The sequence below is a fragment of the Seriola aureovittata genome, chromosome 15 (assembly GCF_021018895.1).
Source record: "Seriola aureovittata isolate HTS-2021-v1 ecotype China chromosome 15, ASM2101889v1, whole genome shotgun sequence".
Taxonomy (NCBI): Eukaryota; Metazoa; Chordata; class Actinopteri; order Carangiformes; family Carangidae; genus Seriola; species Seriola aureovittata.
In genome coordinates, this window is record NC_079378.1 from 19,821,104 (window position 1) to 19,840,262 (window position 19,159).

The window sequence follows — 19,159 nt, forward strand, 5'->3', positions numbered from 1 at the left end:
ATAAGAGACTGAATTATGAGGAAGTAAAATTATAGCAAAGTAACTGCTCTCCCCGCTGTATCCAGTTTTGATATTGCCAGACCAACCAATCAGATACAAATACACTTTGATGATTTGAATGTGGCATGTTTATGATTAGTCAATTCGACATGAAGAAATAAAATATTTTTCAGTTATTTCTTTAATCAGGGGATGAAGCGGGACAATTTGGTGGGGCAGTCGGAGCATTTGTTGGGGCATTATACCCCCCGTGCCCATGCCCAGACCAAGGCCTGTAATGTCAACCATGACTGTGATAATGTTAATCACATGTGTGTTCTTCCTAAACAATTCAACCTCAGTTTCATGAATCTACAAAACATTGTCCGAGTGGTGTGAAGATACTCTTTGGCAAACTTCAGGTGAAGTGATGTTTTTGTGTTTTTTGTTGGAGAGCAGCAGCTTCCATGATTTCTGTATGATATACTTATGAACCGTATGAACCACTGTTAACCAGCTCCAGTGATTCCTTTAAGCCTTTAGCTTTTACTCCGAGGTTCTTTGTTACCTCATTGATCATTCTCTGTGTGTAGTTGGAGTCATCTTAGCTGGACGCCCACCTCTAGGGAGAGTAGCCACAGAACTAAATCATCTCCATGTTCAGACGGCTTGTCTGACTGTGGACTGATGGAGATCCAAACTCTTTGAGATGACTTTGTAACCCTTTTAGCTTCATGCAAATCAATAGTTCTTGATTGTAACTCCTTTGAGATTTTTTTTTGAAAGGCATGGTTCAGCAAACCGCAAACTTTTTATTTACTTTACTTTAAGTGTTTTTTATAAGTCAAAGTGTCTCTAACCTAAAACTCCAATCTGGATTTACTGACTGGACTCCAGGTTTGACAAATTGACATATTGAGATGAAAAGAATCACTGCAGGTGACTATCCTTGCATTATAAAGTATTGTATTCATTGAACCTTTAACCCTGTTGGCCTGTAGTGAATTACAGTATACAGTAACAACCAGACTCTGTATTAATTAAAAAGATACAATGGTAAATGATTTATGACCAGTCTTCCTGCTGTAGCGGATGCCATCTCTAAATTAAAACGCCTACCTTAGCTACTATAAGGGCAGATTATTACATTTACATTTTATCCCACTGCCTCTCCAACTGGTGTTTTACTGGGGCCCATCTGACCTGCCGTACAGAGAGTCCTGTGTGGAATAATTATAGAAGAAATGTTGGGATGCCCATTGACAAGTTTTTTTTATTAGACCACTTTTGTAAATATGGGTGATTTCCCTTCCAAGTATAAGAACTTCTGATCCGTGCCTAATCACCTACGCCTAACATATCATTTTGAAACCCTGCATGGCCACGGCAATTCAAATTCCTCCTACCAGAAAAAAAGTGGCTGAAGCAGGAGAAAAATAGCAGAAGTACATGGTAACAGATATTTAATAAGTGTTTCTGCAGTTAAAGTTTGACCTTTTTAAGAGGAGGGAGGGGGGAGAAAACAATGCAAGGATGCAATTACATACAAGCGAACAAGCCGTGTGAAAACAATACAATGTGGCTTGTGCAGCAAACACCCACAACAGTGATTAACATTTGTTCTGAGGGAGCAGAATCCACATTTGAAAAAAAAGTTGAAACCCCGTGGTCAAAGGCTCTGTTGGGTTCTTTTGTGGTAGTCGGCTGATAAAGGTGGGAGAGCATTCGGGTGGGCGTCCTTCAGCGAGTTAAATCACAGGATAGAGCGATAACCAGTGGGTGGTAGGCTACGCATGTGACAGGAAAATGTGGGGCGTTAAACCAATATTTAGACTGCTAACTCTGTAATCTGGAAACATGTTACAATGAAGCAGGGCCCTGCGAGGGTTTCACAAGTGTCACACACACACACACACACACACACACACACACACTGAAGTCTTGCTCTGTTGAGATACTGGCTTAGTGTGTGTGGCAAAGAAAACTGCTTGTGTTAATTGTTTTGTGTTTGGTGCTTTCTTCTCTAAATATTCTCATGAATCAAACTGCCTACTTGCTGTCTGTGGATTTATGGCACTAGATCAGTGGCTCCCAACCGGTGGGCCGGGACCCACAGGTGAGGCCGTGAAGGTAACGAAAGTGGGCAGACAAAACCATACAGTTTTGATAAAAAAGATGTAGGCTGTATATACAGCATATAGCCTATATTTTATTCTATCACTCAGAAAACTGTCAGCTAATCGGAAGAGAGGCTCAGAGAATCACAAAATATACACACATTTATCTTCTTATGGATATCAACATGTCAAATCATATACTCAAATCATGTCAATCATATATATAATGGATATAAAATATTTTCTGGTGTTTGGTGGTGATTTGACATGTCGATATCCATAAGAAGATAAATAGGTGTATTTTTTTTTACATGACAGGCTCTGAGCCTCTCTTCCGATTGGCTGACAGTTTTCTGAGTAATAGAATAAAATATAACAGATTTCAGGTAAATACTCAGAGAATCCAAATCCTGCAAGGTTGGATGGTGGGTCCAGGTGGGCCGTGCTGACAGTGCTGACCGCTTTGTTGTGACATCACAAAGTTACAGAAGTCGCTACAGCTTGTTTTAAGGCTTAATTTCTGAATACAGGCTGTGCACATTTCTCTGTGGACTGAGCGCTTGATACTTTCACAGTATTAATATAGACCCTAGACCTGCTTTATAATAATGACATGGAGATCTCACTTTATATAATATGGGGCCTTTAAATGTTTAAATGTGTTACAATTTTATCTTTAAAAACATTAAAATTGATTAAAAACATCCTTTCGTTGTTTTTCTATCTTCTTGTATAAAGGCCTATCACTGTGGTAAACCAATGATAGGAACTTTTATATTGCCGGGCCACATCTTACTTGTTTGCTATCTCAGTCTGATTGTTTAGATTACATTCATGACAAAAACTGGACTATTGAAATGGTTAGGAAGAATTAAAAGGACAGAGAGTCAAGAGACTAAGTTGGATGTGGGCTGCCAACATTTTTGAGATTTTCAAGTGAAACGGTTGGGAAACCGCTGCCCTAGATGTTTGCTCAGCCTAAACATATGCAGAACTTTCAGATCACCAAGTCAAAATCAGTACCTTTATATGTTTAATTATTAAAATTGGTCTATTGAAACACAATAGATTATGACAACAAAGTGTACAAATGAAATAGAAATATTTCCTATTGTCTGTCACTTGCTCTGGAAGATCCATTTAAAAAAAAAAAAAGCAATTGAGAAAAGAATATTAATGAGCAACATACTTCACAATGAACAATCAGAACATTCAATATAACATGTTTTTCTTTTTCTAGACGTCTTCACATTAGAAACGAGTGACTCCATTTGTGTGTTTTAGTACAAAACAGCTGAAATTGTTTCACAGTTTCTTCAAAATCCTTCACATAAAATTGAAAGAGATGTTACTACTGAGTTTTTTTTTTTTTGTTTGTTTTTTTTTTTTCATTTCTCTTTCTCTCGTTTTTCCTCAAAATTGTCTTCTTCCTTGAAAAAGTTTGTCAGTAAATGACACCGGCCTCTGTCGGTTAGGGATTCCAAAGTCGTTGGCCATCTTTTGTGTGTGATCTCTCCTGATGCTGAGATGTGGGTGAAGACAGTCTGTGGCGACTGGCAGGGGCTTGTCATGCTCTTATTTTGTGACAGAATCGCCCGAGAGTCGCAAAAATACACAAGCAATTATAAGAGTTGATGGTTGAAGTCAAGTATGTGCACGGCCCATGGGCTTTTTCAACAGTCAAACCTACTAGTATATGTGGAAGCAGCTGTCGTCGTTATGTTGTTCAGTTAGCTACCCTCTGAGGCCACACACAAAAAAAAAAAAACTAAACAAAACAAAAAACAGAATAAATATGCAAACCTTCAACACCAGAATGCAAACATATGAAAAATCCAATATACATACTATATGTGCAGTCAGTATACACTGGTTTACTACAGGTTTCTTTTTTTTTTTTTTTTTTTCTTTTGCTCATGGTAGAAGAAAAAATAAAGATTGTTTCAAAAGTCATGCTGGAACGAGATTTACTGCAGCAGTGAAGTGAAGTGTCTCGCTCATGAGGAAGAAACACATCGTATGAGAGTGTTGCTCAACCTGAGAACATATGAGTCAGCTAAAAGGCGCGAATTATGTCCCAGCAGTGGATGCTGATTTTTTTTTTTGTGCCTCACTTTTATTTTAGGAAACCAAATGACACATTTACTGCAAAGTTAAATTATGAGCCGTCAGTTGAAAATGTTGCACTTTTTGTTCATATAAGAATGAACAGTTTAAAAAAAGCTGCAGCCCTTTTTTGTGACTAACTTCATGCTGGTAAAACATTCTGGACAGATTACATTCAGTTAAGTAGTTGTTTACACATTCAATCAGCAATTATCACTGTGCAAAAATTTTATTTTAGTTTTTTTTTATGCATGTGCAGCTACTTCAGACTCTTCATTCTACTATCCAGCATTTCAATTTTCACTCCACTGTATCCTGAATTCAAAACAGACAGAAAATGTCATTGCTCTCTTTTTTAACCATCACAGTAAAAACGTCTTCAATTTAAAACTGACAGTAATCTATTCAACCTTTAAGTTTCTGTGTCATTTCTTTCCAGAAATAATAGGAGCTAAAAAAAAAAAAAAAAAAGTAAGAAAAAGTGTTACTATCCGAATATTTCTGGAGCTCACTGAATGAGGACATACTGTCATAAAATGGAACAACACATATTCATCATTAAACTAATATTCATTCTCTATAATCATGATTGTGATGGTCATTGTGTCTGATTAGGCTCCGCAGAAGAGTCTCTGATGAACGTTGAGAAAAACCTAATATGCCCTTAAATGCTCCCAAGAGTCACTTTACATTAGAGCCGTCTAGTTGGAGTTTGAATGAGGCCGTATTTAAGTGGACAACTGTGGTCAAAGTTCATATAGTCCTTTCCCCCCTGTTCCACTACTCCAGTTCCTCTCTGTGCTCCATGCTCAGATCTCTCCTTTGCCTCCCCCTGTCGTTTTCCTCATCCACGTCCTCCTCCTCTTCCTCCTCCTCCATTCCTTCCTCCTCTTCTTCCTCCTCCTCCTCTTCCTCGTCCTCTTCGGTGCCGTCCATGGAGTCATCGGCACCCAGCATGGCTTGCTGCATGGCCAGGGTGGCTGAGTCTGAGGACAGTGACTGGAGGCTGTCCATGCTCAGCGGGTCTGAGGGGAAGGCGGGAAAACAGAGGAGGGGTGAGGATGTGGCGCACAATTATAAACTGTTATTATAAACTCAGATTATGCTTGGGAGCTCTCAGTTCTCCTGTTTACATGCAGTCATGATCACACAGCAGTAGTATTGCGGTGCACATGTATCTAAATAAAAACGGGACCATTCTAATTAATTCAGTAAATAATAAATGCTTGTAAAGGCGTGTAAGTTTCTTTGGAGGTCCACATTGATTGATATAATATCATATCAAGATACATAAAGTTGTGTATTTGACATTCCTTCCACTGAATAAACTACTTAACTATGAACTGTGTGCAGTTTATTATTACCTAGAAGCCGAGCTTTTATTAAGAGTTTAACACAAATATGCTCATGAATTGGTTGAGTTAAATTTATGACAGTGAAGTTGTTTGACTTGTAGAAAGCTTTGAGTCTTTACCTGCAACAGCTGCAGTACAGAGGTGGCAGATAGATTGTACATTACACCCAGCAACTAAAATCTATAATGTTCTCTGAGCTTTGACATGAAAAACTAGACAGTTGCCATGGGTGACAGTATTTATCATTATTTCTTTTTCTATCTGCAGAGAGAGATTTTTTTCCACACAGTCTTAAATACATGCTCAGATCCAACTTATGATTCCTGAGGGACAAATGCCTCTTTTTTAAAAATAATATTATACTCTTTGTTCGTGACTTTGCTTTCACGTCCTCTCACATAAAAAGCAAAGATGATTCAACAGTGTCACCTAGTGGTTAAGATTCGAACACACAAGATTCAATTCTTAAAAACCTTTCATTCATGTGTTATGTACAATTTAGGGGGAAAAAAAAAACCTCTGGATATGTTTGTGTTTAATTGTTTGGAAGGTTTAGTGTTGACGTACTGTCTGAGTTGTTTCCTGTTTGAGATCTGTGCGTCTGCAGAACTCCAGCCACGATGGAGTCAGGCCAGAAACGCTGTGTGGGACGGTGCTGGGACTTCATCTTCTTCGCTTTAGGAGCTGGGTCTGGGTTACTGGCATCCAGCATCGGCTGGAGGATACGCCGACGAGCGTTGATAAACCTACGTTATATATTATTATTGATTATTACAGAGTATCATCAGATTATCATTAAAATGCTTTGTGGGTAAAATATGTTGGGAGAACAACAATTTCTATCTTTAAGAAAGCGCACACAGAAATGTTCGGACCAGTGTGAGATACCATCCAAAATTATTCACCAAGGAGGTTGCTTTTGATTTCCTAATAGAATATTGAACAGTCATGTGACTTATAGATCGTCACAGCTACAATGCTTTTTAGTTCACAAAACAACACTATCATCAAAACCTGTTCCTTGAAAACAAACAAGTAGGGAGGCACAATTTGTGCTCTGGTGTACTAGAGATATCTGACCAGGAGATGGCGCCACAGTGCCAGCAATGTGCTGAGGCGCTCCAGTACATCCAAGTTCACTTCAAGTGAAGTCTCCACTTATATTTCCATTACAATAATAGTAGTTTGCAGTAAAAGTGGTGTTTTTCTGTCTACGTGTGCATATGAGGATTTAATGGTGACATTCAGCATCTTACCAGTTGTTCACTTGCAAAAGGGTTAGACTTGTTTGTGCAGCAATCTGCCTTTTCTCATCTTCTGTTGGGTACGGGTGCTGAAAGGAGGAAGACATGACCTCTCAGGTTTCAAGCAGTTTTCTAATTAATTAATAGTATTTGTGTGCCACTCCCTTATTGATGATGACTTCTCATGCTAAACACTGACTGACATTTCCCACTCCAACATCCAGCGAACCTCCCCATTCAACTACTTAACCCCCCCCCATATATGTCTCATCCATTTTCCTTCTCTTCATAACTACCACTTCATAACACTTCCCCTGAGAAGGCCAACAAATGCGATCATTGAGATTAATGCAAACACACACACACACACACACGTTTGTAGAGCTACACGTTTGTGGGGACCTGTCATTGACTTAATGCATTTCCAAGCCACTTACCCTGATCTCAACCATCACAACTAAATGCCTGACCTTAACCCTTGCACTAACCTGAACCTAATTCTAAAACAAACCCTAAAACCAAGTCTTAACCCTCAAACAGCCCAACTTGCGGGGTCCTGCAACACACACACACACTGTGCCTCACCATGAGATGCTGAAACAGCCAGGACCGCATGATGTTGGTGGCGTGTTTGGGCAGAACGCCCCTCTTATTCTTGGACTTCTTGTCTTCACTGTCCAACAGAGATGACAGGTCCACGTTTACCTTTACAACAGAGACCAGGAGGGGCAGAAAGAGGAAGAAAGACATAAAAAAAAGGAGTGGATGGTAGGTCTCAGTTATTGTTGCCACGGAAACAAAGGGAGACTACCAATTACCTATCTTTTTTCTTTCGGTGGCAAGGCCAGAAACACCTCCTCAAGTGTCACCATGGTAACTGAGTTTGAGTAATGATACTTAAAATATAAAAAAGCAGCACTCTTGACTATGTGGAAACACAAGAGGGTCAGTCTCCTGTTTTGTGCTTCAGCGAGTTTAAGGACTGGAGAGTCAGCTGAGCCTTTGGTCAAAAGTTTGGACTCCAGTTTGACGCTGAATTAGAGAGGAACTGGTACAAAGTGTGGCTGTGTTTGGCTTAGCTTTTCATTTGTATTGACCTAAGCCTGTCTTTGTGTTCAGTGAGAAATCATTATTCAGATGTTATTGTTTGGAGTGTGAGTGCTGAAGGATGAGATGATCTCAGGATATTGACAGTCTTTGACACCCTGCAGTGTACATATGGATGTGTGTGTGTGTGTGTGTGTGTGTGTGTGTGTGTGTGTGTGTGTGTGTGAATGCATGTGCTCGGTCTGGCAGAGCCCTACTTGTGAGGGCTGACTTGTTAGTTTACTGTTCATGTAAAGGCATTTAGGGCTTGTTATGGTGTCCAAGGGATGTTTCTATGGTTACAGTCAAGGTTAAGTTAAGGTTCAAAAAGAATTTACAAAGAATGCAAAGAATTATTAAAGGAAAAGTCTAGTGATGTCCTATATTTTTCTAACGATCAACAAATTCCATATAAAGACCCAAACCAACAATGAATTGATCCAAATAACAGGTATTGAGTAGGTATCCAAGACTGCTCCACTGTTGTCAAAAACTATTAAAAACACATAAGAAGCCACTGTTGCACTGGGTGACATGTTTCCTTCATTACCATGAACACACACGCTGTTTTGACTCAGCCCCACAGACACCATCCTGCTGCCAGATATACTCAGTAGGGCATCAAATGTGGTTTAAGCCAACACTGAAAATAGTCTCCAGCACATGACTATTTACTCCTTGAGGAAATAGTGGCCAGCTGTTTTAGGAAATTACTTAGCTGTTCTTTTTTTTTTTTTTAATTTTCTTGTTGGATTAACATATTGTTGGTTTGGGCCTTTTTTTTAAAAAAAAAAAACAGGATTTGTTGAAAAAATAGAAAAATATTGAATATATAACATTTCACCAGCCTCAGGCCAGTTTCTGTGATCTTCTTAAAGATCCCCTCCAGAGATGTTTTAAGACATTAAAAAAAATGATAATTTGTGTCTGATCTGTGAATGTGACAACAGCCTTCTAGTCGTCAGACTGCACAGTGAAGCTCAAACATCCAAGCAACAAGATGCAAAACACATTTCTGAGCAGTGCAGCCCATGTTTCTTGTGCGAGCAGTAGAATATTTTCACACAACAGGTTTAAGCCTCGATTGTTGGTTAATGTTAGGGTAAGCCTTAGGTTAGGGTTAGGTCAACATTCGGGCAAGGGCTGGGGTTAAGCCTGTTTTAGTTATTTATGGTTAAAGGTTAGTTAAATCCCCAGAGAAATAATGAAAGCTGATACAATGTTCTCCTAAGTGAAAAAAAGGGAAAATCCCAAGTGTGTGTGCGTATCTGTGTGTCCACCATAGTACAATATGCGTGTGTTCATTTCATTGCAGAGATAAAAGTGTATGTGGGCTCTGAGGCAGATAATATGAAACACAATGGACCCTCAACAGCAGCCATTAGCAAACCCTGTTTGACACTATCTGCAAAGACTATACTTCATACATAAAAACACATATATAAAAATGTACACATACACACACACACACACACACACACACACACACACACACACACACACAGACACACACACGTCTTTTAATGCCTGCATATTCATAATTATGTGACATATAATATATAAACGTATAATATGAAGCAATCATTTAAATCTGTAATTGTCATTGTACCAGGCAGTACCAGTGGTGCTTTGAGTTTTTATGATTTTTTGAATGAGGTACCCATTTGTGAAAGATAAAATGCATATGAAAATGTCACTTAATCATGTGGGAAAAAATGTTTGAATAAATTAAAAAAATGAATAATAATAAATAAATAATAGTCAACCCTAGATGCACTCACACGAATGCAAACCTCCCTTAACTCACACAATGCCCATAAATACAGATTCACATCCACTCGGATCCCCCCTCATAGTCTCCACACAAAACAAGACTCATTACAGTTGCAGCTGGGTGTCACGTGGGTAACCCTCCTCTTATCCCCCCTCAGCCCTGGGAGCATGTGTGTTCTGGGGGAAAGCGAGGTTGGATTAATTGGCGGCACCAGGCTCGAGAGTGTGATTACTCCGGGCTTGTCGGCAAAGTAGTGACGGGGCTGTGTTCAATTCCCAGCCCACATGTAACACTCTGCCTCGGCTGGGTCACGGCAATTCACCGAGGCCCCCTCTAACTGTCAAGCACAGAATTACCTGCGTGAAACTGAGCTGCTCTCCAGGCCGGGACTGCTGCACATGGAGCACTGCTCCCACTTTTTATTCATATCTATAGGCACGTACGAAGGCCAGGCAAATGCTGGCCCCACTGCTGATACGTTACATATACCTAGCCTGGAGCTTTTTTTGAGTCATGGATGTTTGACATGTTTAGAACAAGAGAATATCCGTAATCCGTAAATCTGAATTCTAGTTCTGTTGTTTCTTTTGTGGTTCAAACACTAGTTACAAGTTAATTTTCCGCCAAGTATCACGCAGACTCCCACTCTGAAGAGCAGAATTAAATTGAAAGGAAACATTGGTTTCAACTAATTCATTACCTTCTGTTGCATAATTTTATGGTGCACTGTCAATCTAACTTGTGGCTCAATAACCAATAAACCTGGTCTCTTATATTCAAAAACTGTGGTCTTAAATTTACACTTTACAACTTCACAGACTAAAGACATTCATCCCAGTTAATCAGGCCATCTCACACCATGCAGCAGCGGTCCTTTATGTGCATAGTAAACAAAACAAAAATAGCTGTTCCCATTTATTTATTACTGAACTTGTTCATCAGTGATATGACTAACTATTGTATAATAAAGACATAACCAGTGCTGCTGCTAATGCTCGACACTGTTTTATGTTCAACTGACTCTCCCACAGTATATTTTGTCTGCTCTACAGTTGTTGGTCTGTTATTTTGCCTTCGGTGTCGTGTCTCAGTCCTGTGTTGTGACTACCTTTTAATGAGTCAGCACCAATTATCATGGTCGGATTCCTTGTGCTTCCGTTGTACACAGCAATGGAAAGATCCTGTGTCCTGTGAGCAGACCTAACAAGGGCTCAAGTGCCTGATGTTCTCTACTTTTAGAGGAGGGTTTATACTCTTGATACTCTCTTTCCCAATAGGGGAGGCTCTGTGTACAACAAAAGGAAAGTAATAAAGGTTCTGGATGCCAACAGTCCTCTCCTACCTAGATTAACCTTTAACAAAAGCAGAAGTAGCTTTTTGATGGCTGAGCACTTTCCTTAAAAAGAATAAAGGCAACAAACAGTACAGCTAGTAAGTAAAAAAATGAACAATTAATTTGAACAAAATGTACTGCTGCATATGTTTTCAATAGAAAGATAGATATATACTTTGTTTATCCCCTAGGGGAAATTCATGTAATAATAATAATATGTTATGATTATATTAAATGATCAGCTGTGATGATGCTGTGTAATATTTTTAGGATCGAGCTGGACTAAAATAAACAAGTATCAGCTCAACTCATCATAGAGAGAAACCACAATGAATGCCCCAAAAATATGTATATGAGAATTAATACAATATAGTGGTTCTGTAACTTGGCTGGAAACCATTTTAGTTTTCCGTTGTCAAAACATAGATAGAAAGATAGATAGATAGATAGATAGATAGATAGATAGATAGATAGATAGATAGATAGATAGATAGATAGATAGATAGATAGATAGATAGATAGATAGAAAAATAGATAGATACATAGATAGCTAGATGGGTAATAATGGGTCGGCTCATTCATCTCCACAACAACCTAACACTCGAACAGAAAAGACACAGTGAGAGAAAATTGAACTACAATGAAAGGAAATATTAAAACCACAAATGTGTCCTTGCATCATAAAAAAATCCATTTCCAGGCATTCATGTGGGGTTGGCTGTTCTAAACCCTCTCATGAAAAGGAGATAAAACATTTATAGTCATATTTCCTGTCTATAATAATTCCAAATTACTGTACTCTCTTTCTTTTCACACCTAGAAGTGTGTGGCACTTTATAAAGTTTGTCAAAAGGTTGTTGAAAAATAAGTACATGTTGGATTGAGAATATTCTGTAGCAACTTTGGGTTTTATTTCTTGCATCTGTGTAAATCACATCATCAAAAATGTTTGCTCTATAAATGAAGATAGCGTTATGTGACAAAGTAAATGGCTGTCATCTGACGTCGTACCTGACAGGATCATATAAGTGCGCTAAACATCATGGGAATAAACAATTTCCATTTTGTGTCTCAGCGGGGGTTTGTGTTCAGACGAAGAAAAAGAAAAAGGCGCCCAGGGGGGATTCTGTGAGATGTAAAGAGGCCCGTTTAATAACAACAAATTGAGACAGTGGGTGGTGAGTGCACAGGGAGGGAGCGAATGTGCTGGCCAAAGCATCAGCAGCCCAACGGCTTTACCTGCGAATTCTGGATCTGGATGGTTCCTGGCGGCAGCGCCTGCGTTAACACTTGTCCTTGTGATGTCACCATGGTAACCGGCTGGTACAGGGTCCCACCTGAGGGGATAATTTGCCGTCATGAGTATCAAGTGGCTTCAGCAGCTACTGAAAAGCCACATCCAGCGCTACCACCAGAGCCTTATTTACTTCTTGCCTGCACCACAAACAAAAACAAGGCAAACAAGAGACCAAATGATTCAATTCAAGGTGCATTAGTATTCTTTAACCCAGAAAAAAGAGAAGAGAGGGTGTTTTTGATGCTGGCTTAATTAGCCTTGATCAAGACACTCTTATCACAGTCTGTTTGAGCTCTTCAATGTGTAGTGATCAAAGGCAGAGACATTGATTTATTTTGGGTTAAAAGGGATTTCCAGAGGGCAGGATTAACATTTCACTGTGGAGGCTTGACATTATAGGAACCTATCAGCCAAGCACTCTATGAAGGATCCAAACCATCGCTCTCTGATACACATGTAGACAAAATTCAGTCACTATAGCTGTAACAAAGATTAAAATGTAATATAATAGCAGTTAAACGTTACGGTTCATTTCAGAACGCTAAGTACTGAATATGCTTGTATCTGCTGGTAGTATGGTTGTAATCAACAACATGCTAACACTATACTGGATTTTGTGCAGCATATACTTTATTTCACATTATGGATTATTCATGCAAAATCATGATGCATTCTAACTGATACATGGGTAAAGTGCTTTACAGCAAAAGAAATCAAAAACCAAGAGAGAGAAACGATGAAATTTGCTAAGATAATGAGTTAATGACACGGAGTAGAAGGACATTAATAAATCAAAATGATTAAAAAATTAAGTATTTGGTAAGAATTGAGCATCAATATTTTGATATAGCTGGAGATGAGCAACTAATTTCTGTCTAAGGCCTGAATAAAGAGAACTGGAGTAGTCTAAATGAGATGAGATAAAAGAATGGACACGTTCTCAAAATCAGATAGAGATGAAAATGGTTTCATTTTGGTTAAGGTTCTCAGCTGGAGAAACCATGATTGATTCACCCTGGTCCAGAGACAAAAGTGAAATATCACTCCCAATCTCTGTGGACTTAAGTTTGACAGATTGATGATGTACCTGATTGGACAAAAATGGTGATAAAAGGTGGGCCAAACAGAATGATCGCTAATGAAGATGAGTTAAAATGTAACATGTTTTGTGACATTAATTTCTTCTAGAAGTGATAATACCTGTGTTACATTAGCATGACCAGGTCAAACAGGGACACTGAGCTGTGTGTCACAGCCATAGAGGTAGAATTTAATGACAGATCTCTGTAAAATGTGATCCATTGGAACAATAGGTATAGAAAACAAAAGCTGTCCCAAAATAGATCCTTGGGGAAAACCAAAGGCCAGGAGGTAGGTGTAGAAGTCTCTCTATTGGTGACATAAAAACTTCTACTGGTAAGGTTGGAACAGAAATGTATGCTAAACTGTGTATCAGTGAATAGAAACAGACTGTATGCACATTAATAATTGATAGTTACCATTTATCCTCTAGTAACAAAAAATAACTGCACATCACTGCATAATGTCTGTCTATAGACAGATTTATAAAAATGTTTACATCTAGATGTGAAGTAATACAGTTCAGTGCTGGGAATGCAAATTAAGTTGTCCATTGAAGGAACAAAGGGTTCAGAGATTTTACACACAATATATTCCCACATATTGATAAGACTGGAGAGGTACAAAAATTGGTTCACTGTAAAAGCAATGTGACCATGGAAACTTGAAAAATCATAATATGCCTTTTAGTGTAGAAGCTCCACAGTCTGTGTGAAATGAAGGTGCTTGTCTGGCAAGAACAGCCTGAACCAGTCCAAGTGTCACGGATGTCAAAGTTATTAGCAGAGTTTACTATGGAGAATAAGTCAGAGAAATATTATATGACATTGCACAAGAAAACTAATGAGACAATTTGAAGCTTGTATTGTATGTTTCAGGGTCATCGTGTGTCTGTAATCGCATGCTTACCCGATACCACTTGAGAGTTGATGGTAGTCATGGCGACATTGCTCTGTTGCAGACCCCCGGCAGGCACCACAATCCCTGAAGGGTTAACAGAGCTGGAGACAGAGGTCATGGATGGAGAGGAGGTCTGAATTAGTTCCTGGGGGATCACAGAGAGACACTAGTGAGCAAATGTAAGAAGGTAGCACTACTGTTTGTGAGTGAAAAACTCCTGACAGCAAATGATGATGATGGTGATAAATGACAAGATTGGGATCTTGGGAAGTGCTACTCTGAACTGTAAAATCCACATAGTCCGTGACTGACCTGCTGCATGCTGAGACTGGTGTGTGATGGAGAATAGGGTCCTCCCAGGTCATTACGGAGTAGGTTGTCACTGTGCATCTTGGTCTTCAGGCAGGTGATGTAACGGTTGCAGAAATCCTTACAGAGCTCATTGACCTTCTCTAATTCCAGTAGGTGGATCCTCAACACCTGGATGGCCTTTACCATCTGAAGGAAACAGAGACAAACCATAAAACTGATCACATTCACAACATACCTCATGCATTTTTTTTATTTTAAAATAATTTCAATTAATCTATTAATTATGATGTTATTTAGGTGTTTATGGGATTCTTAGGGTGTTATGAATTAAAAAAATTCCCAGGATTCCAACAGATTTTCTGCACAGTATAAGGAGCTTTAGGGGTCAAAAAACTTAAAATTTACATAGCCTTAACTTTTCCGTTTTTCCATGAAATATGTGTATAGTTGTATATGTGAATAGTTGTAATAATATTTGGTTCATTTTAGAGGTGTTTAAAGGGAGAAAAAAACTAACAGAAAACCATTTTAACATCTTAATATTGTATATTTTGATACATTATTTTTTATCCATCATCATTGTTCAAAACTTACCAAATACTGTGGCCCTATTTGTTTATTTTTAATTAGGATGAAAATTCAGGGACAACTACTGTTTGGTAAATTTTACAGGGTTTTGCAGAAAACCAGTTTAAAAGAAAATAATACAGAAACCACATGGGCACTGAGTTACTGGATAGTGTTAAATATGGGTATGCATAGATGATCACCCTCATCAGCTCTGGACATACTCAACACACACTGGCCACATTAGGTAAAACAAAATCCAGAGCCAGACTGTCAAGTCTAGATGTGGAACAGTGAACTGAGGTGTTTACAGTCAGTTTTAAAGGGTGAGATGTGATTTATGATGATTTATTTTATTGATGAGCAGGGAGCGACATTCAATTTTCATGTTTATTCCAGAGATGCATATAGATTACAGGGGGGGTATAATCCTTTTATCCTTCATTCTCCCATAGCCAGAAATCAACACATGGGGTCTAAGGAATGATGGGAAGTCAGACCTTTCCACTGTGTGTCTGTAAGACTGGCTTTTTTGGCTTCAGTGTTTAAACAAATAAAATATCTTATTTATGTTATTTAAATCTTCAAAACCTTCTTCATATAACCTCCCCTTTCTTTCAACTCTAGAATGGCATCTGTTTTGCTGGGTTCTACAAAAATCCTATTGCTCACAATAAGAAAATAATGTAAGCTTAAAGGTACACTCAGTTCTTTTTTCTGAGCTTTCACCGGGATCTCACAGACTTCTTCAGAGAATGGAGATCGTGAGATGCAGTTTTGTTTCATGAGATTGTTTTGCTTCACATGTTGTTCACAACAGTCAAGGATGCACTTTCATGCTTGAATATAGTCATTCACAATATATATAGTTAATTCCTACGCCACATCACCTCCACTGTATTGATGTAAGGGTATATATTAGGCATTACTTGCATTTTAAAGTCAGTGTGAGACAACAAAACTAAAAATGAGTCACTCATTGCACTTAACCTGAGAAGTAGAGTGAAAAATCATATGAAAACCAATCATGGTACACCTCCTGCTGTTGTAGCTTTAAGGTTAAAAAAAATGCAGCTTTCAGTAGCAAAACCGGTACAAGACTTCAAGACAGGAGTAATAAAAATAACATTCAGTGATAATAAGCTGTTTTAATTTGACTGTAGTCATGCCAAGTAATTCCCTCTATTTACAAGATTTCAGTATTTTCCTCAAAACGGTGTTCCTGGCATACAAGCAAAGACCTTCAGACAGCATTCAGACCACACTGGGGCATTGGAAGTCTCCAGTGAAAGGGGATTTTTGTAGAAGTTTCCTCTGGGAGGTTTTGGTGCAAGTTTTACAGACAGACTCCCTCACAAACTGTCGAGGAAAATCCTCCCCTGCCACAATGGAATTATTGCTCTACTCAGACATTTATCAAACAATTTGATTGAATGCAGTAGCAGGGGTCAGAGAGGACTGTCTGTAAAATTGGAGGTAGATGACGACAAATGTCTGATATATAACAGACCATTTCATTGGAGTTTGTGTTGCTAGGAAACAGCTTGGGACCAGGTTTATTACCTGAAATGTATTAATAATATTAATGAAAATATTACATAATGGGGAAAAAAAGAAATTTGAACATATTTTGTTGTTCTAAAGTGTGACATGATTACAATTCCTATATCAAGTCAAATTTTGGCAAAATTAGCAATCAGTCGAACCCCGTTAAGGGGCTCTGTTTGTAAGTGATACTTTTTTGATAACAGGAATCATTCATTTACAGTATCTCTCTGTATTTTCTTCTCTTCACCAGCCATCTAGCCATCCGTAACCTCGCTTTTCTCCACTCTTTGAGACTCACTGTGGTGCACTCCCATCAAGTCACCACTCAAGGTCAACAGAATGGACAGGAAAGTGCTTGGCCAAGGAGGAGATAAATCAGCTAATTAAACTGCGCTCACTTAATCAAGGGACCAGTAACTCTTGCACCCATCGCAGCCAGTCAAGCCCAGTGTAACATTACTGCCCTGTGGAAGAGTTAGTGCCCTCTGGGAGGAATGCCTGCACCCAGTGCCTCATAAAACACACAGATGCAGGGTTAATTGACTGTTGAGCACTTGTCGGCCTGCCATCCCAAGTACTGTAATAGCAAAAGTGCACTTTTTTTCTTTGTCTCTGTCTTTGTCTGGCTTCAGCTCCTCCCCTTCTTTTCTCAGGGAACATGATCAGCATCCTCCTTCTCTTAATTTGTAATTACTGCTAGGTGTTGAACAAGGGGAAGTATAGGGGTAGGATGGGAAGATTACAGGAAAAAGGAGGGAATGATTAGGAGTAGTAATGATAGGATCCGCTGCAAACAGACAAGCAGGCATTTCTAATTTACAATGTAGATGGTTAGGTTCCCGAAACCAATAGAAAATCCATGTGTTCTTTGTCACAGACGTTGGCTCACCAAGTTGTCCAGCTCTGGATCTTCACTGAAGAAGGGCTTATGTTCTCGTTCCTGCTGGTGCACAAAGTTTTCTATGTCCACATCAAAGCTGGCTGACGTGATGCATTCAGATCCCTGTGTGGCCTGCTCACATTTCTCAAACAACAATGCCAGCAGGGGGAACAACGGATGTCTGAGGAGAAAGAGAGAGAGCAGCACTTTTTATTGTCACTGATCTTAATTATTATATCACTGATTATGTATTAGCAATACATGTTGGCGTGCATCAAGCCAAAACAGGAGCCTCAAATTTCTATTGTCCCATCAGAAGACAGTTCAGATTTTTGGGGTTTTTTGGTGTTGCAGTTCATTGTTGTGGTGCAGACACTGACTTGTCTCCTCTATGTTTACCTCAGTTGGTGAATTCCTACATTTCCCAGACTGCCTTTCCAAAACCCTAAAGAAGAGTTGTAATGTAAACAAAGTTTCACATGTAGAAACAAACGTTTGCTCCTTGATTTTAAAGGGCTAACACAAATAATCTGCTGTTAATATTTTATACAAAGCTGAAACTGTTTCTACTATGAAACTCCCAACATGATGTGATATTGTCTTTGTTTGGTCAGTTACCTCTGAGAATACGACACATAGGCAAATAGACACAAAGGTTTTTATCATGGACTTTTCCTTGAAAGCAGCCAAATACACTTACAAGCCAATTAACATTATCCTGTTTCCATCAGCACATTAATTAAAGACTAAGAATAAATTACAAATTTTTACCATATTAAACACATTAAAATCTTAAAAACACTTGAGTGCTTTTCATGCACAGATCATCATGAGCATGGGCCCTGGATACAAATTTGTACGCACGCACACATATATAATGTACATCCTCTCCCAGCACACAACAAATCAGGAATAAGTAACCTTCACAGCATGTATTATGTTAATTATTTTGATAGAATAAAAATCATACCATTATGCATTATTTTTTTATTTATCTTAAAGAGCTAAAAGATAAACTAAAGTGAAACATCACCTGGCTACATATATAACTATGAAAGAAAATGCAGCCAGAGCCATAACAACACAGTGAAACACAGCACTAAACATCAGTGACAAATCTGCCAAGACCATCTGCTTTCCTCCAGTCCTCTGTGAAGTCATGGATCAAGTCGTCAAAGTCCAAGAGGACAATTTCATATTCAGCGACCATGTGGGTGACAGCATGTTGATGGATCTCTGTGGCAGTTGAGGAAAAAGTAACACCCTCTCTGACATTGAGTGGCAGACACAGGAAATATTAACTGTAATCCACAGTCCAGCAGCTCAGAGGTGTGTTCTATCTGTCAGGTCTCATAAAGATCTGAAATGTATCAGCTCATCTGAGACACATTTGTCCAACTCAAAGGGATATCACTCTGTTACAACACTGTCTGCATCTAGCTTCTTTTTTCCCACTCAAAGTCTGTCGAAGTCACAGCTGACATCACTCACCGAGCCATTTAATTGGCAGTATGTTACAAATGCACATAATTGTATTTCAATTTTAACAGTGTGGCTGTAGGAATGGCTGTGTTGGTCTGT

General features: G+C 38.9%; 1 protein-coding gene across 2 annotated transcripts in view; it reads right to left on the reverse strand.

The window, feature by feature from the left end:
- Window positions 1–19,159, reverse strand: part of LOC130182205 (homeobox protein PKNOX2-like) — a 99,088-nt gene that overhangs the window by 8,266 nt on the left and 71,663 nt on the right. The window contains exons 6-15 of one of the 2 annotated variants that reach the window (XM_056396927.1): window positions 17,588–17,759; window positions 14,584–14,769; window positions 14,281–14,416; window positions 12,234–12,331; window positions 7,387–7,506; window positions 6,814–6,890; window positions 6,125–6,303; window positions 4,987–5,227; window positions 2,163–2,181; window positions 665–679 (exon numbers count right to left, since the gene is read on the reverse strand). In XM_056396927.1, coding sequence (XP_056252902.1) covers window positions 665–679; window positions 2,163–2,181; window positions 4,987–5,227; window positions 6,125–6,303; window positions 6,814–6,890; window positions 7,387–7,506; window positions 12,234–12,331; window positions 14,281–14,416; window positions 14,584–14,769; window positions 17,588–17,759 — 1,243 coding nt within the window. Of the gene's footprint in view, window positions 1–664; window positions 680–2,162; window positions 2,182–3,106; window positions 5,228–6,124; window positions 6,304–6,813; window positions 6,891–7,386; window positions 7,507–12,233; window positions 12,332–14,280; window positions 14,417–14,583; window positions 14,770–17,587; window positions 17,760–19,159 lie in introns of those variants that run through there. The other variant, XM_056396925.1, reaches the window with a different exon arrangement.